The sequence below is a fragment of the Equus przewalskii genome, chromosome 1 (assembly GCF_037783145.1).
Source record: "Equus przewalskii isolate Varuska chromosome 1, EquPr2, whole genome shotgun sequence".
NCBI classification, from domain to species: domain Eukaryota; kingdom Metazoa; phylum Chordata; class Mammalia; order Perissodactyla; family Equidae; genus Equus; species Equus przewalskii.
In genome coordinates this window covers 146,169,223-146,194,691 of record NC_091831.1, presented here as the reverse complement: position 1 = coordinate 146,194,691, position 25,469 = coordinate 146,169,223, and the positions used below count along the sequence as shown (strand labels likewise).

At 39.1% G+C, this 25,469-nt stretch overlaps 2 protein-coding genes across 6 annotated transcripts in view; one reads left to right on the top strand and one right to left on the bottom strand.

Annotated features, from left to right (window-relative positions):
* UBR1 (ubiquitin protein ligase E3 component n-recognin 1) overlaps nt 1-22,442 on the bottom strand; it is a 166,595-nt gene extending 144,153 nt beyond the window's left edge. For 2 of the 3 annotated variants that reach the window (XR_011529200.1, XM_070582691.1), the window contains exons 1-2: nt 22,358-22,442; nt 21,876-22,229 (exon numbers count right to left, since the gene is read on the bottom strand). Coding sequence is in view for 2 of the 3 variants with exons in the window: in XM_070582691.1 (XP_070438792.1) it covers nt 21,876-21,956 (81 nt within the window). In the remaining variant the exon portion in view is untranslated. Of the gene's footprint in view, nt 1-21,875; nt 22,335-22,357 lie in introns of those variants that run through there. The other variant, XM_070582701.1, reaches the window with a different exon arrangement.
* TMEM62 (transmembrane protein 62) overlaps nt 22,145-25,469 on the top strand; it is a 72,772-nt gene continuing 69,447 nt past the window's right edge. For 2 of the 3 annotated variants that reach the window (XM_070582794.1, XM_070582813.1), the window contains exon 1: nt 22,145-22,236. The gene's annotated coding sequence lies outside the window, so the exon portion shown is untranslated. The remainder of the gene's footprint in view (nt 22,237-25,469) is intronic. The other variant, XM_070582770.1, reaches the window with a different exon arrangement.

Sequence of the window (25,469 nt, the reverse complement as noted above, 5' to 3'; positions counted from 1 at the left end):
TGCAAAAGCAAAAGGCATCAGAGTAAAACAACTAACTGTAAACAACAAAAGACTTAAAAATGACAATTGACAGAGAAACTTGGTTACCTCTGTGACATACAACACTCCTAGATAATAATTAGAATTATGACTGATAACCAGGACAGATCAGAATTTTAGGAATGTTATATAATTTTCAAACACTTATATCAGTAACATTTACCCACATAATACCAACTAAGAAAGATTATCATCACTTATCTGACAATGCTTCCAATGTAATTTAACAGACCAAATAAGCCTAATTAGTTTAGAATCTTCCACCTTATAGGAAGAGAGCACAAATTTCTCTGTGAAGTCCCAGGGGCCCTCTGAAAATCCTCAGAGAAATTCTCCTCCTTCTTTCAGGTCAAAGGAAAACCTTTATTTAGGACTTGAATATTTTTTTTGAGAGAGAGAAGCTTGTCAAAAATATCAAAAGATTTTTAAAACATTTATTTAAACAACGCTCACTGTGAAACAATGTTTATGTATCAACAGCAAAAAAATAACCTTAATAGAGAGACCTCTGTCTTTTTGCACCTAGGAAACATAAACATAGATACAACAAAACATAGATCTTTTGTAAACTTACTCAGAAGGAAAAACCTTTTATAATCTCTTTATCAAGAGCAGACTAAGAGTTTAAGAAAATTATCCTTTTAAGAGAGAAAGCCAAATTTTAATTTTTGTACCAGTTTACTTTTTCATATTAAAACCCATTTACTTAATTAGATTCATTTCAATCTTAGCCAACTTGACCAGGCATAAAACTCTTCTCACAATTTCCTTCACAAACCTTCTATAACTTTCTTTTGCATTCAGCATTTGTCCCATGTCCTTTTTTCTTTTTCCTCCTAGTACTTTAGGACAAATTTATCTTTCTTAACCAATCAAACAAAATATTTCCATTCTTTATACCTTCTTTACTGAAAACTTACACCTTACTTTCCTTGAGTATAGAGCTGTTTTCCTTATTAATTTCCAGGAGCTTTAATTATATATGTTAATTAGAACTTTTAACCCTTAACAGACCCTAGTAAACACTAAAAAGGTAAGCAATTATGAATTGTCTTTTATGTCAGCATTCTAAACACTTCATAATTTCTAGAAACACACCACTTTACAGTAACAGATCCAAAGACTTTTAGCCCCTCTGCAATAAGCCAAAAGCAGATAACGTAGATATGTTTAGCAATAATGTTTGTGTTCTATCCAATCCAAAGATGACCCAGATGCTCAGATTTTTATCATTTAACTTAACTTGGCAAATCTCAAGATTGTTATGAAAAATAATTTGGAAGCTGGTTTTTTTTTCCCCAAGTATACAGACCATAAAACAGTTACTGTACCCACTAAAACTTCATGAGACATTAGACAAAACTGGTCATCATTTAAAGCTATTATTTTGCTGAATTTCTAACAGACAACGTGAACTTATTTTGACTGGTAAACCCAGGCTGCATGCCTGCATCGTATGCAAATACTGACAACTCTGACAAGAAGACTATTTTCAATCTGTAGTAGTTCTTGTAGAGGGGAGATGATAATCCTTTTTGAGATAAAGGAACTGGGTGGAATCTGAATTGCCTCTAGAGCTGTATTTCCAGTCTTGCAAGGATTTTCCAAGGACAGTTACTCTTGATTTCCCAGAAACTGGATTGTAACTTGAATGACATTCTAGGTTGATCTACCTGTCCAACTACATCATAAAGGCACAGAGAAACCCCTCAAGTTTTCTCCCAGCTGGAGTTTCTGGGGCATAATCCATCCAATTGAAAGTGTTTCTAATTAGTTAGAATGCACCCGAGTGGTGAGGCTCTGGGGATGCTTAGGGCATTCCCCATGGCAGTAAAGCCAGTGTCCGACTCACATTGGACTGGAAAAGGGTGCAGAGCCTGATTGCGGGTGTCAGCATAGTTACAAGATTTAGTCAAGTCCCACTTAGCTGGGGCACTTTGTCCCTAAGCCAGCACAAGGTGAGGCAGGGAAGAAGGAGGCAAAGGCCTGGAACTGGCTGGAGGCTGAGGCTTCCAGCACCAGGGTTGAGAGTTAAGTCCCTGGCAAAAGGTTTTCAAGTTTTCAATTTTATAGAAGGTCCAGGTTCTGCTCAGGTCCAGCCTGAACTTAACCTCGACTTGGTGACAACAGAGGAGATGATGAACAAAACAGACAAAGAAAGGAAAAGAAGAGATCAGACCTTGCCCTCATGGCCTTTTCCAGAGGGTTATCAAGATAAGAGACACACAACCCCAGCAGGACAGTTCACAGAATAAATCACAGGTCTCCTACCCTCATAACTGACTCAGTAGGTGGCTAAAATACTCAATGAGTCAACCGTCAAGAGAGGGCACCCCACTTGGGGTCGCCAGGGTGATCAGGCCCAGAAACCCAAAGTTGGGGCTCCCAGGGGTGGAGCCTTTGACTCTTTGAAGATTTCTTTGTTTCCCGGTTGCAAAACTCAAAAGGAGACAAAAATAGCCATTGTAACTTTAAGAGAGATGAAAGAAAAGGAGCCATAACCTTGAAAATCCCCCCATTGGGGTTCCTGTAGCAAGGGATGATGTAAAAAGTCATTAAATGATTTCAGTGCAGATGGGGTCAGGTTATTGTGCAGTTGTATAACTTTAGATACGAATCCGGTCATATACGTCGGCATGTAGGTGAGGATGCCCTGGGCTTCTCTCCTGGGGTAGCCCTAATTCACACCATAAACTTTAAAGACATTTGGGTTAGTTCTATTCAGAAAAACTTTTTGTAAGCACTTACTTTAATTCAATGGAATAGAGCTCTTTAGAAATCATACCATCCGGAGATAAAATACAAAAACTTTTGTAACGTATATAGACACACAACAGACAAAACAAAGATTTTTCCTTAAATTTCTGTTCTCATAGCAGACTGCGATGGAAAAACTTGCCTTCCCAGTTTTTTCCTCTTTCTGTTTCTTTCTTTTGGCCTTAGCAATCTGGCTTGGGATCCCCCTTTGTTCAATCACAGCATGAAGCCAACCGGAGTCTGGAGGAGAGGCTGCCCATTTGGGAATGGATAGGGCTGTTTTAGCAGCTCAATTTCCCACTTCTCTTTTAATTTTGTTTTGTTATCAAGTCCGAACAACTTCTAAGGACAGTGTAGTGGGTCAGAAGTGTGCTGCTTGTGAGTGTTACTCCCTATAGAAAGGTCGTACACACTCTCTTACGTGCCTCGGTTTCTCCTCCGGCAGTCTAAAACCACCGTGGGGCTTGGAGCGTCGGGTGACCAGCCCTTATGTGCGCGTCCCCGGACAAGCCTGTAATTAATTACCGTGAATGAGAGTGGAGTTCCCTATGGGACCGCTGCACATTGCAAGGATTGATCCTCTGACACTCCCACTGAGGTCCTTAGTCACCTAAGGGCGCCTTTTGGTAAAGGCCGGGAGGAGCAAGTGTCCCTTTTCTTCAGAGCTGAACACGTTCAATCTCTCATTTCTCTATCAAGCAGTTTGTTCAGACTTTATAAACACAACTCTTTCCAATTTAAAGCCAAATTAAAAACGTCAGCCTTCTCCATTCACTCCCAAGTTCCTCTAGGCTCCTCTTGGCCTAGGAAGTTCCCTCTAGGCTCCTCTGGCCTAGGAACTTCCCTCTAGGCTCCCTCTGGCCTAGCAAATTCCTCCTAGGTTCCTCTTACCTAGGGTGTGTACTGATACCCCTTAAAAACCTCCAGTCTTAAGACCTTACCCAGCTCATATAAACTCTTGGACCGTCAACTTAAAATAAGGAGGTCCAGGTTTCAGGAGAACTCACCAGGGTCACCTGAAGAATGCAGTGATCCAGGGGGCTCAATGGGCCCTTATTGGTACCAAATGCTGGTTCAGTGTAGATTCCAGGTGGCCTCTGGTGGGTTTCTCTGAAATCCTACCGACTATGCCAAGAACTGTTGACAAAAATAATCCATAACCAATCTATAAATGAAAATTTGGGTGAGTTTATTCTGAGCTTAAATCTGAGAATTATAACCCGGGAGAGTCTTTCCACAAAGGAACAGAGCACTCCAAAGAAGTGGGGGTATACAAGGTGGTTATATACCCTCAAAGAGGATGTTTCACATATGATTGAAATGTCCCTTTTACAACAGTCACGAGGCTGCTCTGTCGGCACAGCGATTGATAGAAACAGCAGACAGGTCTGCTGTCTCGGTGAACCCCCCAGGGTGGCAGGTCTTTTGCCTCAAGCTGGACGGTCACAGATGAGCACTGCAATCAGTTCCCAGCCTAAGGAAAGATGCTTAATCTTTAAGGAGATGCCAACATTGGGAGGGGGAGGGAAGTTGCACCTTTGTCTCAAAATGTCTAAGCAGATAGACAATGCATGCTCAATGGCCACAGTCAGGCCCTTTTGGAAAAAACAAAGTCAGGCCGAATTAGGTTTATACCAAATGGCTTCCTCATATACTCCAATACATCCTATTGCTTGCCATTTCAATTTGTCATGATACACCACATTAACAAAATGAAGAATAAAAATCACATGAACTTTGGTTTTTTGGTTTTGTTTTCTTTTTCTTTTTTGCTTCAGGAAGACTATCCCTGAGCTAACATCTGTGCCAATCTTCCTACATTTTATATGTGGGATGCTGCCACAGCATGGGCCTAGGAGCAGTCTGTAGGTCCACACCTGGGATCTGAACTTACAAACCTTAGGCAATAAATGGTGCTGGGAAAACAAGACAGCTACGTACAAAAGAATTAAGGTAGACCATTATCTTTTGCCATACACAAAAAAATAACTCAAAATGGATTAAAGGCTTGAAGGTAAGACGTGAAACCATGAAAGTCCTAGAAGAAAATAAAGGCAGTACACCCTGACATTGGTCTTAGAAGGATCTTTTTGAATACAATGTCTACTCAGGCAAGGGAAACAAAAGAAAAAACAAGTAAGTGGGTCATCATCAGACTAAAGAGTTTCTGCGATGCAAAGGAAACCAGGAACAAAACAAAAAGGAAAACCACAAACTGGAAAAAAATACTTGAAAATCAAACATCCCACAAGGGATTAATCTCTAAAATACATAAAGAACTCATACAACTGAACAAGAAAAAAAACCAAACAACTCAATCAAAAAATGAGCAGAGAATATGAACATTTTTCCAAAGAAGATATACAGATGGCCAATGGGCACATGCAAAGGTGTTCAACATTACTAATCATCAGATAAATGCAAATCAAAACTCCACTAAGATACAACCTTATGCCTGTTAAAATGGCTATAATCACTAAGACTAAAAATAACAAATGTTGGAGAAGGTGTGGAGAAAAGGGAACCCTCATCCACTGCTGGTGGGGATGTAAACTGGTGCAGCCACTATGGAAGACAGTATGGAGATTTCTCAAAAAATAAAAAATTGAAATACCATACTACCAAACTATACCACTACTGGGTATTTATCCAAAGAAGCCGAAATCAGGAAATCAGACTTATGCACCCCTATGTTCACTGCAACATTATTCACAACAGTCAAGACGTGGAAGCAATCCAAGTGCCCATCAACTGATGATTGGATAAAGAAGATGTGGTATATATACACAATGGAATACTACTCAGCCATAAAAAAAGACAAAATCATGCCATTTGCAACAACATGGATGGAACTTGAGGGTATTATGTTAAGTGAGATAAGCCAGAGAGAGAAAGACAAACACTGCATGATTTCACTTATATGTGGAAGACAAACAAATACATGGACAAAGAGAACACACCAGTGGTTACCAGAGGGGAAGGGGACTGGGGGTGGGCATAAGGATTAAAGGGGCACATATATATGGTGACAAACAATAACGTACAACTGAAATTTCACAATGTTATAAACTATTATGACATCAATAAAAAAATTCACACGATCATATCAATAGACGCAGAGAAAACATGTGACAAGATACAGCATCCATTTATGATAAAACTCTGAATAAGGGGCCAGGCCAGTGGCACAGCAGTTAAGTTTGAACATTCCACGTCTCAGCAGCCCGGGGTTTGCCAGTTCAGATCCTGGGTGCGGACAGGGCACCGCTTGGCAAAAGCCATGCTGTGGTAGGCATCCCATGTATAAAATAGAGGAAGATGGGCATGGATGTTAGCTCAGGGCCAGTTTTCCTCAGCAAAAATAGGAGGATTGGCAGTAGTTAGCTCAGGGCTAATTTTCCTCAAAAAAAACAAAAAAAAAATTCTGAATAAAATGGGTATAGAAGGAAAGTATCTCAACATAATAAAGACCATACAGAACAAACCCACAGCTAATATCATACTCAATGGAGAAAAATTGAAAGCAACCTCTCTAAGAACAGGAACCAGACAAGGATGCCCAGTTTCACCACTCTTATTTAACATAGTATTGGAAGTCCTAGCCAGGACAATCAGGCAAGAAAAATAAAATGGATGCAAATTGGAAAGGAAGAAGTGAAACTGTCACTACTTGCAGATGACATGATTTTATATAGAGCAAACCCTAAAGAATCCACCAACAAACTTTTAGAAATAATAAATCAATACAGTAAAGTTGCAGGATACAAAATCAACATACAAAATCAGTTGCATTTCTATACACTAACATTGAAGTAGCAGAAAAAGAAATTAAGAACATAATCCCATTGACGATTGCAAAGAAAACAAAAACAAAAAAAACCTAGGAATAAATTTAACCAAAGAGGTGAAAGACCTGTTCACTGAAAACTATAAAACATTGTTGAAAGAAATTGAGGAGGACACAAAGAAATGGAAAAATACCCTGTGCTCTTGGATTGTAAGAATTAACATAGTTTAAATGTCCATAGGGCAGCCCTGTGGCCAAGTGGTTAAAGGCATGCACTCTACTTCGGCGGTCCAGGGTTTTGCTGGTTTGGATCCTGGGCACGGACATGGCATCACTCGTCAAGCCATGCTGAGGCGGCGTCCCACATAGCACAACTAGTAGGACCTGCAACCAGAATACACAACTGTGTGCTGGGGGGCTTTGGGGAGAAGAAGGAAAGAAATTAAAAAAAAGGAAGATTGGCAGCAGATATTAGCTCACGTGCCAATCTTTAAGAAAAAAAAAAGTCCATACTGCCTAAAGCAATATACAGATTCAATGCAATCCCTATCAAAGCTCCAACGACATTCTTCACAGAAACAGAACAAAGAATCCTAAAATTTACATGGAACAACAAAAGACCCCAAATAGCCAAAGGAATCCTGAGAAAAAAGAACAAAGCTGGAGGTATCACACTCCCTGATTTCAAAATACCACAAAACTAAAGTAATCAAACAGCATGGTACTGGCACAAAAACAGACACACAGATCAATGGAATAGAATCAAGAGCCCAGAAATAAATCCACACATCTTTGGACAGCTAATTTTCAACAAGAGAGCCAAGAACATACAATGGAGAAAGGAAAGTCTCTTCAATAAACGGTGTTGGCTTATATGGTGACAGACAAGTAATAACGTACGACTGAAATTTCACAATGTTGTAACATATTATGAACTCAATAAATAAATAAATTAAATAAACATGTTGTGAAATGATGCTGGGAAAACTGGACAGCCACATGCAAAAGAATGAAAGTAGGGGCCAGCCCCGTGGCCGAGTGGTTAAGTCTGCGCACTTTGCTTTGGCGGCCCGAGGTTTTGCCAGTTCAGATCCTGGGGGTGGACCTGGCACCACTCATCAGGCCATGGTGAGGCGGCATCCCACATGCCACAACTAAAAGGACCCACGACTAAAATATACAACTATGTACTGGGGGGCTTTGGGGAGAAGGAAAAATTAAAAAAAAAAAAAGGATAAAGTATATCTCACACCCTATGCAAAAGTTAACTCAAAATCAATTAAAGACTTGAATGTAAGACATGAAACTATAAAACTTCTTGAAGAAAACACAGGCAGTACACTCTTCGACACTCACCTTAGCATATTTCCAAAGACCATGCCTGGTTATGCAAGGGAAACAACAGAGAAAATAAACAAATGGGACTACATGAAACCAAAAAGCTTCTGCACAGCAAAAGAGACCATCAACAAAATAAAAAGACAGCCTAACAATTGGGAAAAGATATTTGCAAACCATATATCTGATAAGGGGTTAATATCCAAAAATATATAAATAACTCATATATCTCAACAACAAAAAAACTAACAACCCAATTAAAAAATGGGTAAAAGATCTGAACACTTTTCCAAATAAGATAAACAGATGACCAACAGGCACATGAAAAGATGTTCAACATCACTCATTATTAGAGAAGTGCAAATCAAAACTATAAGGAGGTATCACATAGTACCTGTCAAAATGGCTACAATTAACAAGACAAGAAATAACAAGTGTTGGATAGGATGCAGAGAAAAGGGAACTCTTCACACACTGCTGGTGAGAGCAGAAACTGGTGCAAGCACTATGGAAAAAAAGACTAGAACTACCATACAATCCAGCTATTCCACTTCTGGGTATTTATTCAAAGAACATGAAAACACGAATGCATAAAGATATACGAACCCCTATGTTCACTGCGGTATTATTCACAACAGCCAAGAACTGGAAACAGCCTAAGTGCTCATCAAGGGATTAATGCATAAAGAAGATGTGGTATATATACACAATGGAATACTACTCAGCCATAAAAAAAGATGAAATTTTGCCATTTGCAACAACATGGATGGAGCTTGAGGGTATTATGCTAAGTGAAATAAGTCAGAGGGAGAAAGTAAAATACCATATGATCTCACTCATAAATAGAAGACAAAAACAACAAACACATAGATACAGAAATTAGACTGGTAGTTACAAGAGGGGAAGTGGGGAGGGAGGAGGGCAAAAGGGGTAACTGGGCACACGTGTATGTTGATAGACGGTAACTAGTATTTGGGTGGTGAACATGATGTAATCTACACAGAAATCGAAATATAATGAAGTACACCTGAAATTTATATAATGTTATAAACCAATGTTACTGCAATAAAAATAAACAATTACAGGTAACTAAGGAAAGTTACAGATATTTGGTTATAAATAGGGCTTTCTGAAGTTGCTCTCCTGAAGCTCCATATGACTCCATAAACAAGTGCAACTCAACAAAACTTTAGGTAAAACATATTGTTAAAATTACGTATTATTATAGAAATTAAATTAGTCCATCCTCTCTGAAGGTCAATTTTGAGACAGTTATTAAAATTTTAAATTTATATATCCTTGACCAAGAAACTCCTACTTCTAGGAATTTATTCCTCAGATAAACTCAAATGTGTAAAAAGAAATAAATATATAAGTATTTTATTTGCAACATTATTTATAATAGTAAAAGACTGGAAACAACCTAAATGTCTCACAACAAGAGTTGAATAAATCACTATACATAAATTCAATGTGGTCATTATGAAAAGGGAGAGGTCACAGATCTATATGTACCAATATGGAAAGCTCTTTTTTTTTTTTTTAAAGATTTTATTTTTCCTTTTTCTCCCCAAAGCCCCCCCGTACACAGTTGTATATTTTTAGTTGTAGGTCCTTCTAGTTGTGGCACATAGGACGCCGCTTCGGCATGGCCTCACAAGTGGTGCCATGTCCACAGCCAGGATCCAAACCAGTGAAACCCCAGGCCACCGAAGCGGAGCCCTCGAACTTAACCACCTGGCCATGGGGCTGGCCCCGGAACACTCTTTAAGTTATATTGTTAAATAAAAAACAAAAGGTATAGGGGGCCGGCCTGGTGGTGTAGCAGTTAAGTTCCCACATTCCACTTAGGTGGCCTGGGGTTCGCCGGTTCGGATCCTAGGTGCAGACATATGCACCGCACGTCAAGCCATGCTGTGGCAGGCATCCCACATAAAACAGAGGAAGATGGGCATGGATGTTACCTCAGGGCCAGTCTTTCTCAACAAAAAGAGGAGGATTGGCAGCACATGTTAGCTCAGGGCTGATCCTCCTCAAAAAAAAAAAAACAAAAAACAAAAGGTACAGAACAGTGAGTATAGTATCCTCCTATTTATAAAGGGAAAAGGGAGGAGAACGAAGTGAAGGAGATATATCTATATATGCTTACATTTGAACAGAATATCTCTGGAAGGATTCAAAATAAATTGTTAATGGTGGGAAGAACCCTGGAAAGGATTTATTTTTCACTGTATACCCTTTTTTACTATTTCAATTTTTTATTATATATATAATACATAAAAAATCATTTTACAGCTTTTTCAATCCACACATTTCATACACAAAGTTATTTACAACAGCAAAAAAATAAAAACCTGCATGTCCATCAACGGGGGAATAGTTTAAGAAACTAGAGAATCTATCATTTAGTTATACTTGTCCAACTGTGCAAAGATACATATTTTCCCGTGTGTTCACTAAAATGTCACTTGCAACTGTGAAAAAATGAAGTCCACCTCAATGTCTAGCAAGAAGGATACATCCATACCATTCTATGCAGTCAGAATGCCATAAAATACTGCAGACTGGAAGAAGCAAGTTTTAAATAATATAATTTCATTTTTGTAAAAACAAAAACCCCACAAACTAAGTTATACATACTTTAAAATTCTCTACGCACTTGAGTTTTCTATTTCAAGATATGTACATGTACATCTATACATACGCTTTCCTAAACACAGACTAATGATCTGGAAGGAGAAACATCAAACTGTTAACAGTGCTTACATGGAGAGAAGAAACTGGGGAAAGGGTCTAGGAATTTCATACTTTACTTTAAACAATGTTATACTGTTTGATTTTGTTAGACAAATGTCATTACTTTTCCAATTAAGGGGGGAAACCTCTAAAAAAAATCTGTGAGATATAATACACCCATTTAAAATGATTCTGAATAGCCTCAAAGTATCTCTCTGAAGATTAACTACAAAGGGAAAAGATAACTATCAAGTACAGAAACCCTGTAGACACCAATTTAATCAAGTGCTTAAAATAAATTATCACCAGTAATAAGAAATATTGATATAAGAATCCCTTAATATGATGTACTGAGAAGGATATGGTACCATTTTTGTGTTATTCTTGCCAAAAATGCATAACACCTCATTCCAATCGTGAGAAAACATCAAACTCAAATTGACGAACATTCTACAAAACAACTGCTCAATACTCTTCAAAAGTCAAGGTCAAAAAAAACAAGAAAAGACCAAAACACACTCACAAACTAGAAGAGATTAGGGAGAAACAGAGACACTGTTACAGACTGGAAGAGACAAAGAAGAAATGATTAAAGCAATGTAGGATCCTAGATGGGATCAGTGTGAAAACTGGTAAAATTCAAATAAGCTCTGCAATTCAGTTAATATCAATATTAATTTTCTTTCCCTGATAATTGCACTATGGTTGTGTAAGACGTCAACACTAGAGGATGCAGCCATGAGGGATCTAAGAGAAATGTTTGTGCTATATTTGCAGGTTTTCTGAAAGTCTAAAATGAGTTCAAAATAAAAAGAAAAAAGAATTGATACTGAAGATGTTTATTTACTAATATGGAAAGGCATTAATAATATAAAGTTCAGTAAAGTACGTTACAAAGCAGTACGTATAAAATCTCATTTTGGTTAAATATTATATATATTTATTTACATGGGGAAAAAATCAGGAAGAATATAACCAAAATGTTAACAGTGGTGGGTAGCGGGGATTTCAGCATATTTTCATGCAATTTCTATGTCTGCTAACCTAATATGAATAATATCCTTACAGTGATTCCGTATTTGGGGGATAATTTTGTAATTGTAAAAGTAAAAATGTTTTACTAAAGCCTTTAAAAGAAAACTATACCTTCCAGTATTCTAACTCCAACTTTTCCAGTGTACTCACAGACCAACAAGTTGTTTTCTCCACACATCTGGCAACAACGATAACTAGCAGAGAGATAATATCTAACGTTCTAGGGTATATTTAAGGCTCTTTTCTTCAACAGCAGTAAACGAAAAAAAAAACAACCCTGTATATTCACTGCTATACACCAAACAAAAAACTTTTCTGGCCTACCTAATTATGGAAGGCATATAACTAGTTCCTTTCAAAATTTTCAAGAACATTTTCAAGAACATGAGAAACTTGCGAGTCACCAAAAACCTACCGGATCCTCTGGTTCAAGTCTCTCATTTGACAGATGAGAAAACTGAGTCACAGGAAACAAGTAAATTGGCTTGTCCAAGAGCAAATAACCAATCAGCATCAGACTCAGGAACTGACTTATATGTATCCAAACTCCTAGAGTTCAGCGCTCATTCTACTTACCCAAATATAAATACACCATTCTTTTAAATTTACCCTTAAGACTTGCTCAATTTCACTTTAATAGTAAAACAAAACAAAAAACAGAGCTTTGCCTTCTTTTTAATTTTCTTCCTCCAAATGAAGCCTCTTAGCTAACAAGTGCCCAACATTCATGGATGTTACTAAATGTTCTTATATTGTATCTCTGTTATTACATGTCTTAGTGTGAAGAACTAATTAATATTTTAAAATCCTATCTTTATACTGTTTATACTGTTGGTTGATTTGGGCAGAATGTCTGGGTATTGATTTAAATACCCTCCCTCTCCACTGATCTTACTACTAGTTCTCTATCCTTCCACCCCCACCCCACCTTAGCTATTCTTCAAGGTCCACCTAGCTCAAGCGCCACTACCATGAATACTTCACTGATCAGCCTAAGAAAATTTCTCTCCCCGTAACTCCAATACAGCACTTACTGCCAGATAACATTAGTTACCTTTAAACGTGTCTATCGAGCCTCTTTAACCAGATTGTCAGCTCCCTGAGTCTATCTAGCCTCTTCAACCAGATTGTCAGCTCCCTAAGGGGAGGAAATTTGCTTTCCAAATCCCTGTATCCCCACAGGCCTACCACAAATACATAAAAATTCTCAGTCATTGCTGAAGGTTATGGACTTCTTGCTAGAGAACAGAGAGAACAATGCTGACAACATTAAGCCTTCTAAAACTTTGTTTATAGAATTCTTATAGGAGCTAAAGTACCACTGCAGTCACACGTCCCTTAACAACAGGGATACCTTGTCAGGCGATTTCATCATCGTGTGAACAGCACAGTGTACTCACACAAACCTAGATGGTATAGCCTACTACACACCTAGGCTACATGGTACTAATGTGACAGTACTAATACGACACCGTCATATATGCAGTCTGTCATTAACTAAAATGTCGTTATGCAGTGCATGACTGTATACTCTTTCACAAAGATTTTTTCCTAGATGATTGCCAGAAGTATGAAAAAATTTTTCAACTAAGATTTCTGTCTGTTTTTTTTTTTCCAGATAAGAAAAACTATACAGCATGTATTTTACTGGGTGACATGTTCAGGAATTACTGGTGACTGGAGTAGGTTTGATTTTTTTCTTTGCTTGGTTGGTTTTAGTATTTTCCCCAATTTGAGATAAGAATAAAACTAAGAACTTTTAAATTCAAGGTCTAGAAAAAAAATTTTTTTCAACATTTGGAATTAAGGGAAGGCTCTCCTACTTGACTGTTCTGTGAAAACAAGTTCTCACAATTCCCTAACATTCCAAACAGTTTCCTCATCCCCATGGAGACTAAAGATATGTTCTCAACTCTGACCCAGGGACTTGGATGTCTGTTTGGGAACATCATTCTGAAAAAGGAACTTCATTTCAGTAGACTAGATTCCTTTTGTTCAAACCACAACTTATATTTCCTTCAACAACCGCTGGATATCTACAGAGCCTTCAGAAGCCCTGTAATTCTTTTTCTAATTCTTCTGTTTTTTGTTGTTGTTGTTGTTTTAAGATTGGCACCTGGGCTAACTGTTGCCAATCTTTCTTTTTTTTTCTTTAAGGATTGGCACCTGGGCTAACAACTGTTGCCAATTTTTTTTTTCTGCTTTATTTCCCAAACCCTCCCTGTACACAGTTGTATACCTTAGTTGCAGGTCCTTCTAGTTGTGGGATGTGGGACACCGCCTCAACATGGCCTGACGAGAAGTGCCATGTCCGCGCACAGGATCCGAACCCTGAGCCACCGCAGCGGAGCGCGTGAACTTAACCACTCGGCCACAGAGCCGGCCCCTAATTCTTCTCTTTTTAAGTGGTAACAAAATCTGGAGGCTCTAGAATTGTTTATAGCAAATACTGGATTAGTAACTGGAGCATCTCTAGGCACCATGAAATCTTTTTGTTATACAAAGTTTTTTTGTAATACTATTTGACAGATTCATAAAGTTTAAAAACAAGAAAACCAAAACCAAAACCACCACCACCACCCTACTTCAGCTGCTTACTGCATAGGGAAACCCTAGCTATAATGTATCTGATAGTTCCTAAGCCTGTCTGAACACTTCCTCTCAGCCAACTTCTATTCTTACAGCTCAGAAATAAACCAAAATCTACCGTCCTGTAACTTTTATCCTATGCTGCCTGAAATAATCCAATATAATTTACTCTGCTCTTTCACCCAACAGCCTTTCAAATAAATGAAAATAACCTTTATGTCTCTCATCAGTCTCCATTCCAGGGCTAAACTGGAACACAGAAACTAAAGAAATAGGTCCATCCCTAGAAACAAAATTTGGCCATCCCCAATGACATACTATCTAGATTACTCTCCATGTTGATTACTCTTTTATGGAACATGTAGAACATGCCTCTGTACAGAGGAGTGGGACTATTTATTACCTTCCTTATCTGGGGCACTAAACTGCTCTAAAAGATCACATTCTTTTTTTTGGCAGCCACATCACATTATGATCTAGTGAGTTTGCAGACAACTAAAACCCTTAGATCAATAACATATAAGAGACCTAGTCCTACACACAAATGAGCCTAGGTACGAGGCTTTATTTTCATCTCAATTAAATTTCACCCTGTTAGTTTTGCAGCAATGTTCAGCCTAAGGAGGTTTTTTTTCCTGAAAAGGAGATTTTTTTTTTGGTCCTATAATGTATCTGTTATCCCTGCCAGCCTTGTGTTGTTTGTAAATATGATAAGTAAGTGTACTATGTCTTCATGGCATTGATAAAACAGGCTGGGTCAAACAAGGCCCCTCTCTTTTCTTCCTGTTGAGATAATATATAAGTGCACTGTCAGAATTTGCCTTTGAAAGCATCCTTTCCCTCCTAAGCCATTCTCTTTCTTTTTCTTCTCTGACCATAGGTTCACACTCCAATTTTCTAAGCTCTCCTCGAAGTCTTTGGATGAACGAAATCTGCTGTCCTAAACTCTAGGGTACATATCTCGTATTCTCTTCTTACTGTACGGAATGTGTATTTGTAAACCAACTAAAATCCTTTCTTAGATTACGAGGCACAGTATGCATGTATAAAAGAATACACGGATGAATTAATAGATTTTTCCTCCTGTGACTAAAGTCATTTCTAGCTTACCCATAAATACCAAAGGTTCAAAGGCATTTTAAAAGGTAGTCCATAAAGACACAGTAAGTTGTTATGGCCCCACTCTTTCACACAAGTCAAATAGTCTTTGTTCTGAAGAACAGCATTAAGTAAACTATTAGAAGGAGAAATATTCAAGTGAGTAATAGTAGACTCCCTTCCGGACAGAGCCTATGTCATTCCCGGATAATAAATAGGCACTTAGGGAAGCACAATAACACTTCTGGAGCCTTTCAGGAACATTTATTTAGTACAGCATATTTCCATAAGCACTTAGCTTATTACAGGAGTGTAACTTAACATTAAAAAAAAGGCTGCGCCAAATGCTTTAAAAAAGCAAACTCGGGGCCAGCTCCATGACCTAGTGGTTAAGTCTGGCGCGCTCTGCTTCAGTGGCCCAGGTTTGCTTCCGGGGAGCAGACCTTTGCCACTTGTTGGCAGCCATGTTGTGGTGGTGACCCACATACAAAATGGAGGGAGACGGGCACAGATACTGGCTCAGGGTGTTTTTTCCCTCAGGAAAAAAAAGCGCAAACTCATCAAATAACTATTGTTTCTTCAAAAGGAGGCACGTTAACTCAGAATACCTTAGAAGAACACAGAGGAGTTCACAGCAAATCACCTGGGACTAAAAAAATCTTACTATCTTGTCTTAAGCCATCTGAGGTAATGGGTTAAAAGCTCAGAGAAAACTGTTTCACAGAACACAGTGCATGATTAACACCTTTAGAGAAATGGGTAAAATGCTGGTAAGGGAAATCTGATGTAACCCTCAAAGCCAGCAGACACGAAGAAAGGAGGGGCAGGACCCTGCATTGGTTCATCCTGCATCACTGGTTTACATACATATCTACCCAGACAGACTCTCTATGTGGTACTGAGGACAAAAACCTTTTTCTTTGCAGGACAATGTCTGTTATTAAACATAGGCAGTCAGTCTCCAGCACTAGGTCATCCATACTAAGTTACTATTCTTCCCTAGCCTCTAACAGGTAGTGGGACTGAATCAGTCATTCTGACCTGCAGTTTTAGAAATTAACTTCACGTCTGACGCTACAAAATTTGGTACTGCAAATCAGAATTTACCCTAGCTGCCCACAATAGAAATTAGAAGACAATGGAAAAAAAAAAAACAGGTACTAGGTCCTGCCATGATCTGGTGACAAAGCACTTTAGTTAGGACTCAAGAGACTGTGGTTCTCATCCTATTTTTCTCACTCTGTGTCTTTAGTACAGAAAGCTGTGCTCTGGCCTAAAATGATACAGATTCAAGTTTCTAAAGAAAAACACTTCTACTGAAAACAGCATGCAACTTCTTACTCCTTCCTCTATATCTCAATATTTTTAAGTCAACTATCAGAAGACCATGTTATCTCTTAAAGATGCCACACACATTACTAGATTGTAGATAATTTTTTCCTTGATTTTCATAATGATTAGTGCACAAACATAACAATATTAAACTTTTTTAAAAAGCTAAAATCCCCCCTTTTGGACACAAGATAACTTTTGGGAGTAATGGAAATGTTCTATATCCTGATTTGGTGGCAGTTACACAAGTGTATACATTTGTCAAAACTCATCAACCAAAACACTTAAAATAGATGCTTTTTTTTGCTGAGGAAGATTTGCCCTGAGTTAACATCTGTTGCCAATCCTCCCCTTTTTGCTTGAGGAAGATTCGCCCTGAGCTAACATCTTGTGCCAATCTTCCTCTATTTTGTAAGTGGGCTGCCACCACAGCATGGCCACCAACGAGTGGTGTAGGTCTGTGCCTGGGAACCAAACCCAGGCCACCCAAGTGGAATGCACCAAACTTAACCACTAGGTCAGAGGGCTGGCCCCATGATGCATTTTATTGTACATAAATTATACCTCAATAATGTTAATTTGTTAAAAATCCTCCCTATTCAATTTTAAATTTTTTAACCTCGTTATCTCTCAACCTCCTTAACTCCTATTACTTCCACCCCTACTCCACCTCAGCTAAAGTCTGCTCGTTCATTCATTCATTCATGTATTCAATAAAAATTCTCAAGCAATGTACTACTAGGTACTAGAGATACAGAAGTGAACAAGAAACAGTTTATGCTTTCAAGGAGTTTATTGTCTAGAAGGACAGACAGACATTAAACAGGCAATGCTGAGCACAGCTTGAGATGTGCTATATACAACAGGAGTATGGGAAGGGTACTACAGGAACACACACAGAGGTACATCTAACCTGGCTCTACCATCACAAAACCTGACGTGCCTCCATGGTCTCAAACTCCAAAATTCCCCTTTCTGACCATAACATTCAGTCATTCCACTTACGTCAACATCATAACCTTTAATACCTCAAATCCCACCAATTCCCTTGGCCTTTCTTACCTCCATGTTCAGCCTGGACTCCAAGGTTAGTCCCTATCTTAACGTGCCCCTTCATTCCCGTCTCCCTCCCTCCACCCATGATCTCCCTCCCCCAATCAATACCAATCTTGCTAAAATAAATCACTGATGTTGATCCTCAGTTATTCATTAAAAGTATGTAAATGTCTGCTATATCAAGTGTATACTGGGATATATCAGTGAGGAAGTCAGACATGATCCTTGCCTTCATGGAGCTTACATTCTGGTGGGAGAGACAGAATAAGTAAATAAAGACAATAAATAAAGTAAATAAAGAAAAATCAGAGGAAAACACCCTAGGAAAAAAAGAACAGCAAGCAAAAGTGCAGACCCTGAAACAAGACAGAGCTTGCGCTTGTTTTAGAAACTAACGATGGGGCCAGCCTCGTGGCCGAGTAGTTAAGTTCACATGCTACGCTTTGGGGGACCAACGTTTTGCCAGTTCGGATCCTGGGCACAGACCTAGCACCGCTCACCAAGCCATGCTGAGACAGAGTCCCACATAGCAGGACCTATGAGAGTATACAACTACGTACTGGGGGATTTGGGGGAGCAGGGAAAAAAAAAAAAAAGCAGCTAACAAGCCAGGGTAGCTAAAAGTGAATGAGGAGAAAGTAACAAGAAATGAGGGGAGATGTAGGAGCTGAACCAGGCAGAATCTTGAAGGACTTGTGATGAGTTTAGATTTTATTCCAAGAAAATGGGAAGCCATTGAAGGATTTAGGCAGGAAACTGACATGATCTGATTTTGTCTTAAAAGATTACTACTCTGGTTGCTCTATGGAGAATGGACTGGAAGAGGGCAAAAATGGAAGCAAATAGACCAATTAAGAGGCCACTGCAGTTGCCTAGGCAACAGATGGTAGCTTAGGCTAGAGAGGTGGAGTGGAGACAGAGAGAGTTGTTTGTGTTCAAGAGCTATTATGGAAGTGTCATCTACTGAGACAGGGATAACAAAACTCTTGATCCGCCCTCTTCTTTTCCTCTCCCCAAACCTGGTCCTTACTCTCAGTATATGGCACAACCACAGCCATGAATGCTTAAGCCAAAAAGTGGGGATCCAGAGGTCATCTGTTTCTTCCCTTTTCCCTCATACCTAATCCATAAGCAAATCTTTTCGCTTCTACCCTACTTCCAAAATCTCTCTCAAATCCATCCACTTTTCTTCATCTCCAGTGATAGCTCTATAATACAAGCCACCACCAACTATGATTCAGGTTACTGCAGCAGCTTCCTAATTGCTCCCGCTGTTTGAAACACTTATCAGACATCCAAGTGGATATGTCAAGTAGGCATTTGGATTTGTGACTGTGGAGTTCAGAAGTGAAATGACCTAGAGATATTAATTTGGGAACTGAACGCATACAGATGATATTTAAAGCCATAGAACTGGATAAAACACACAGGCAGAGGGTGTACGCAGGGAAAAGAAAACAGCTTAGTACCACGCCAGGGGACATCTTCTGAGACAGACTTAAGAAAGAAAATCTAGTCAGAGAAGACAGAAGGCAGATGTTTTATTAGACCACCCCACATATTCTCTGAATTCAAATTTTTCTCAGTCCTCATCTTCCAGAACCCAACAAACCACTCTCTCCTAGAAACTACACCCTGTGACACTGCACTACCCTTACCTCCTACCTGCTTGGCTGCTCCCTTTCTAAATCCTTCTTTGGTTCTTCCTCCATCTCCTACCCCTGAAATTCAATGATTCTTATCTCCCTTCCTTCCAGCTCTCCCCCCTCCCTCCCTCCATCCCTCCGTGTGTTTGTGTGTGTGTGTGTGTGTGTGTCTGTGTACACACACACATACTCTTTCCTCCTCAAAGATTTTATCCATTCCCACAACCTCAACTGTCAACTCTATACTGAGAATTTGCAAATGTCTAGCTAAGTCTTAACCAAAGTGTGGCCCATAGACCAGGACTTCAGAATCAGTCGGCCATGCTTGTGAAAATGCAAATTCTCGGACCCCACCCCTGACCTAAGAAATCAATTCCCCTAATGATTCTTAAGCAATGGCTTTTATAAATGTCCAATAATTCATACCCATTATTTCACTCGAATTGCATGTTAGGTGATGTTAGGAATTTGAGAGCCTTCATGCTTATTAACAGCAACATGACAGAAAAATGACGTGGAGTCTAAGAAGGAAGTTTGACAAGAATAAGAGAAACTATAACCAGGAACAAGACTCTAATAGAGTTGGTAAGATTTCTTAAAACTCTGTAACTGTCCCATATTTATTATTTTTGTTTTCCCTGTCTCCCAATGGTGCTTTAGAATACAAGCCATTCAAATGTTAAAGAATCTCTGAGCTTATTTTGCTTAATAGCAAAGCAGCAAACTGGAAAGTCAGTATCTTACTCCACTGTGAGAATAAAATTGAAGATGGTAGCCTTAGAAAAGGAAAGAAGGAAAATGTCTGGAATCCTCAAGCAGATAGAGAAACCCAAGCCAAAAAAAGTGATCATGAGGCTTAAGAGTCACAGGTCTTCATGCACTTACATCATCCCATTTGTATTAAAATTCTTTGAGCACTTGTCTTACCTGTGTCACTAGGCTGTGAGTTCCCTGAGGTTATCACTCTTCTCCTACTACTCTAAAATCAACGTACTACTTTGCAAAATGCAAAGCCTTACCCAATCTAATATTTCTTGAAGTAAACAGTTTGCCACATAATTCTAACTTGATTCCTGTACCATTATCTCCAATTCCAAATAAGTATAGAGTCCAGATTAATAAGGTTTTACTGTACTGCCTGGAAGGAATTAATATATCAAAGCTTTAAATAAGAACTAGTTATCTTTGGCAATACAAAATTACAACAACACTTCTGGCCACAGCACACGGTTTCTCCACTCCTCCTAAGATGTAGAAAGCACAAGCTACCATTAAGACCAGATGCTTCAGCTGCTTCTAAACTTTTCCTATCTTCTCATTTCTTATCATCCCAAATAGATGCTTCCTTCTTCAATACCAGCAGTGAAGTGAAGTTGAACTGCTATTTAGGGTAGAGGATGGTTGCAAGCACTGCCCTAGTTGGTGGCCAAACCCTTATTCCAACTCCTTCCCAATCTGGTTTCTATCTCCCAGCCAGTCTCTCTAGTCCCTGGGGTGGAATCTTATTTCTGGACCTCATTCTGTTCTCTCACAAGACAATGCTGAAGTGTCTGCAGGGTTAAAATACTTCAAGAATGCTTTTATTAAAACTACAAACCAAAGAAACTTCAGAAAGAGGTGTATATCCCACACTTTTCTATACGCAGCAATAAAGACAAACTGACAAACTCAACACCATGCAGTGATCAATATCTGAATAATTCCTATATCTCCTCACTAGATGCCTGAGAATATCCAGAACATTCCCTAATATTGCCCACTACTCCTCAGTCAGCTTTCTGCCTGTAGCCAGACTACTGACTCAAATTTGCTATCTCTGCCTGCCCTTTCTTTCAGAATATAAGGGGAAAATATAGATTCCGGTATTAATTAATGGTATTACTGATTTGAAATGTCTGGAAGTCTCTTCTTCAGCTCTAAACAGCAGCGACAGATGACAGGCTTCTCCATCGAGGATGAGGCCTGGGGTTCTCGAGACGCTAGAATGAAGGACTGCAATTCCTACACCCCATATTTTGACATGAGCTGGCAGCGGCAGCATTTCCTGCCACTATCAGGCTCTACCCTGCCAGCTATGCAGTACAACACTAGGTGCTGCGTCCTGGATTCCTATCACCAAGAAAGGTTAACACTGCATCTATAGGAAAATGGCTCTTCCTCCAACCCCGCTTCAGCCCCCACATCAGACCATTTAATAACATCACCAGTTCCTTCTACTTCAGGATAGAGACACGCTTGAGCTCGTCACGGCTAATAAATGACAAAGTCATTATCTTCCGTAGACTTGGCGGGCAGGGACGTGGGTGATAACTAACTTTTTATTAGGCGGGTTCCTTCCAGATCAATCCATACGGCTCCCCCTCCCCAGAGCCTCCACAAGGGGTGAAACCCCATATGCTCCTGAGCTCGGCAGGGACGGCCGGCGGGGGTTAGGGGGAAGAAACTTGTCTACAAAGACTTACAGATGCCAGTCGCTGAGGGGTCTGGGGCAACTCGGTGCTGACTTCCATCCTCTCCGCACCCCGGGCCTCCTCGTCCGCCATCTTGAGGGAAACTGACGCCCGCGGTTCCAGACCCCGGCCGGACTCGAGCGAAAACCTGTGGCCAGCCCAAGAGATGAGGGGCGACACTTTTACGACGGCCCCTGAAGTCGGGTTTGACGCAGAATCGAAGAGCGACTTCCGGTCCGCTTCCCGGAACCAAGCGTCAAGGCGCGTCCCGTAGGGGCGGAGGGTTTTCTTCCCGTAATTTCTTAGTCATAGCGCCTGCTGCCTGAGTGGTTGTAAATTTGGTTTCAGTGCTGGGAACTGTTGCACCTGCGAGGTAAAGAACAAATTCAGCGTTTGTTATGAAAGGAAGGAAATTGTCAGGAGCTAAGTGAGGACCTGTTCTGGGTCTCTTTCTGGCCAGGTTGTTGGTCTGGGTGTGTTTTGTCTCCACGTACCTGCAGTGGCTCCCCAGAGGCTGCAAAATGAAAAAGTACTCAAAGCTAGTCCATCTTTAGGAATGTAGTCTGTGGGCACTTGCACATGCGCACAAGACAGCTTGAGCCTCAGCTTGTTTAGGAGAGGTGGTGAAGAAATAAGGAAAAGTTGGAAACATTCTAGTAATTCTTCGGTAGAGGGAAGACAAAATAAACATGGTACGTCCGCATTACGGAACACCATGCAGCTCTTTAAAAAAAAAATGAGATAGATCTATGTGAAAAGATAAAGACAAATTAATTGATGAGGGGGAAAACCAATCACGTTGCCACAAACTATATATTTGCCCTTACCTACGTGTAAATGCGAAGGAAACAGTATGAAAGGGAAGAGGACAAACTAATAGTTAGCTCTAAGGACCAGGAGAGGAGGAAGGTGGTCAAGATCTGCTCTAGCTTCATCTATGTTTTAAATTGTTTTGTAAACGATTTAAGAAATATTTTTTTAACAAAGGGAAAAATAATAATAAAGCTCCTAACACTCTGGAAAGAATAAACTATTTGGGAAAAGATTAAGTTAGATCTTCATCTCGAATCATATATCAGAATAATTCTTAATGAATTGAAGAGTTAACCATTTTTTTAAAAGTAAAGAAATAAGTAAATATTTGTATAATATTGGGATGGAGAAGGCTTTTTAAAGCATGACACCAAAAGCAAAAAAATAAAAAGACTAAGTAATTTTATCAAAATTAATAACATATATAAAAATAAACTACACAAAGTTAAAAGGTAAAGAAAAACCAGGAAGAAATGTCTGCAACATTCATGACAGACTAAAAGATAAAACCCCAAATAAGATTATTCCAGTAGGGAAAATGGCAAAATACATAAATGTGCAACTCAATTTTTATAAATATATTAAAAAACCTAACTAGTAAGCAAATAAATGCAAATTTAACAAAAGTGGAATTCCATATATTGCCTGTAAATTTGGTAAGTTTTTTTTCTTGAACCCATTGTTGGTAAGCTGGAAAGATACTCATTGTTATGTAAAATGCAAGTGTAAATTGGTAAACCTACAGGAGGACAACGTGGCATTGTTCAGAAGCCATTTTTTAAAAATGCATACTCTTTGGCTCAACAATTCCGTTGTTAAGACTGTGTCCTGGAGAAATAAATTAGGATGCAAGTGAAATTTTAACTACGTCATTACTAGTAATGGAGAAAGTGAGAAACAACTCAAAAGTCCAACAAGAAAGGACATTGAGGGGCCGGCCCATGGCCGAGTGGCTAAGTTTGCGCCCTCAGCTTTGGCAGCCCAGGTTTCGCAGGTTCCAATCCTGGGCACAGACTTGGCACCGCTCACCAGGCCATGCTGAGGCGGCTTCCCACATGCCGCAACTAGAGGGACCCACAACTAACCAAATATACAACTATGTGCTGGGGCAGGGCAGGGGGGGTGCGCTTTGGGGAGAAAAAGGAAAAAAATCTTAAAAAAAAGGACATTGGCTAAATAAACTATAGTCACCCATACAATGCAGTACCCTGCAGCCTTTAAAAATGTGGTAGAACAGTGGTTCTTAACAGACCCTCTAAGAGTTCTCAAGACTCGGGAAGTCTGTGAAGTAAAAACTATTTATAGTTCAATAATAAGAAGTTATGTGCCCTTTTTTTTAAACCATGTTGGTATTTGTACTTACTGGTGTAAAAGCAATGGTAGGTGAAACTGCTGGCCCCTTAGCACAAAATAAAGGCAGTGGCATCAAACTCAACTAGTCACCAAAGTGATCTCATAGTAATTAGTAATTTCTTCACCACCATGCTATAGCAGTTAAGGGGGGAGAAAAAGCATGTTTCTCTTAACAATGTGCTCGATGAAGCAGTAAAAATTATTAGTTTTATTAAATCTCAACTCATGAGTCTTTTAAATATTCTGTATGCGACAAAATAGGAAGCACACATAAAGCTTTTCTGCTGTGTACACAAGTATGATGGTTGACTTGAGAAGCACTTCTGTGATTGAGTTGCCAGCTGAACCAGCCACTTTTCTCATGGAACACCATATTTACTTAAAAGAACAACTGACAGATGCCCTCGGGGTTTCAGACTTAGGTATTTGGGAGGCATTTTCTCAAATATGAACAAGTAAGCCTTTTTCTTCAAGGAAAACAACTAACAGTTTTTGTTGTCTGTGATAGAATTCAAGTTTTCAAGTGAACGTTTTGTGGAGAACTTGTCTGCCACTGTCAGTTTGACAAAAGTCCCAGTGAAATTGATGGTGATGTTAACACGTATGGTTTTTTGGATATTGTATATTGAAATGTATTGACATTTGGAAGATCTGTTTAACTCAGTGAACCAATATTTCCCAAATTACAAATGCAGGATGTTACTCTATCAAGCATGGATAAAAGATCCATTCACATTGCTGAATAGACCGATAGAATTTAATGTTATGGAGTACAAAAATTTCGTTGATATGATTTCAGATTCCACGCTGAGTTGATCTTTAAGATTTTACTATTTGCCCAGCTCTGGTGTAGTTTCAAAGAAGAATATCCACAATTATCTGAAAACACTATTGAAATACTCCTCACTATTCCATCTATGTATCTGTGTGAGCCCAGATTTTCTTCATATGCTTCAACCAAGACAACATATCACAAGAGATTGAGTGCAGAAGCAGATATGAGAACCCAGCTGTCTTTGTTTAAAGAGAGTTGCAAAAATGCAAAATATTGCCACGCTTTTCAATAATATTTTTGTTTTGGAAAATTTGTTTTTTTATTTAAAAATGTTATTTAATATGTATTGAGTTGATAATTGTTATTTTAAACAAATTGGTAGATATTTTTTAATTTTCTCAGTTTTATTTTCTAATGCAGTGAATATCAGTAGATATAACCTACATAAACAGGAGGTCTTTGAGGTCCCCAGTTTTTAAGAGTATAAAAGGATCCTGAGACCATAGAATTTGAGAGCCACTGTTGTAGAGGCATTCTTATTGACTTGAGATGATATTCACTATATATTGTTGGGTGGAAAAAGCAAATTACTAAAACAGTATGATTTTATTTTTGTAAGACAAAAATTGCACCTAGATATTTAATGAAGAATACTAATCACCGAA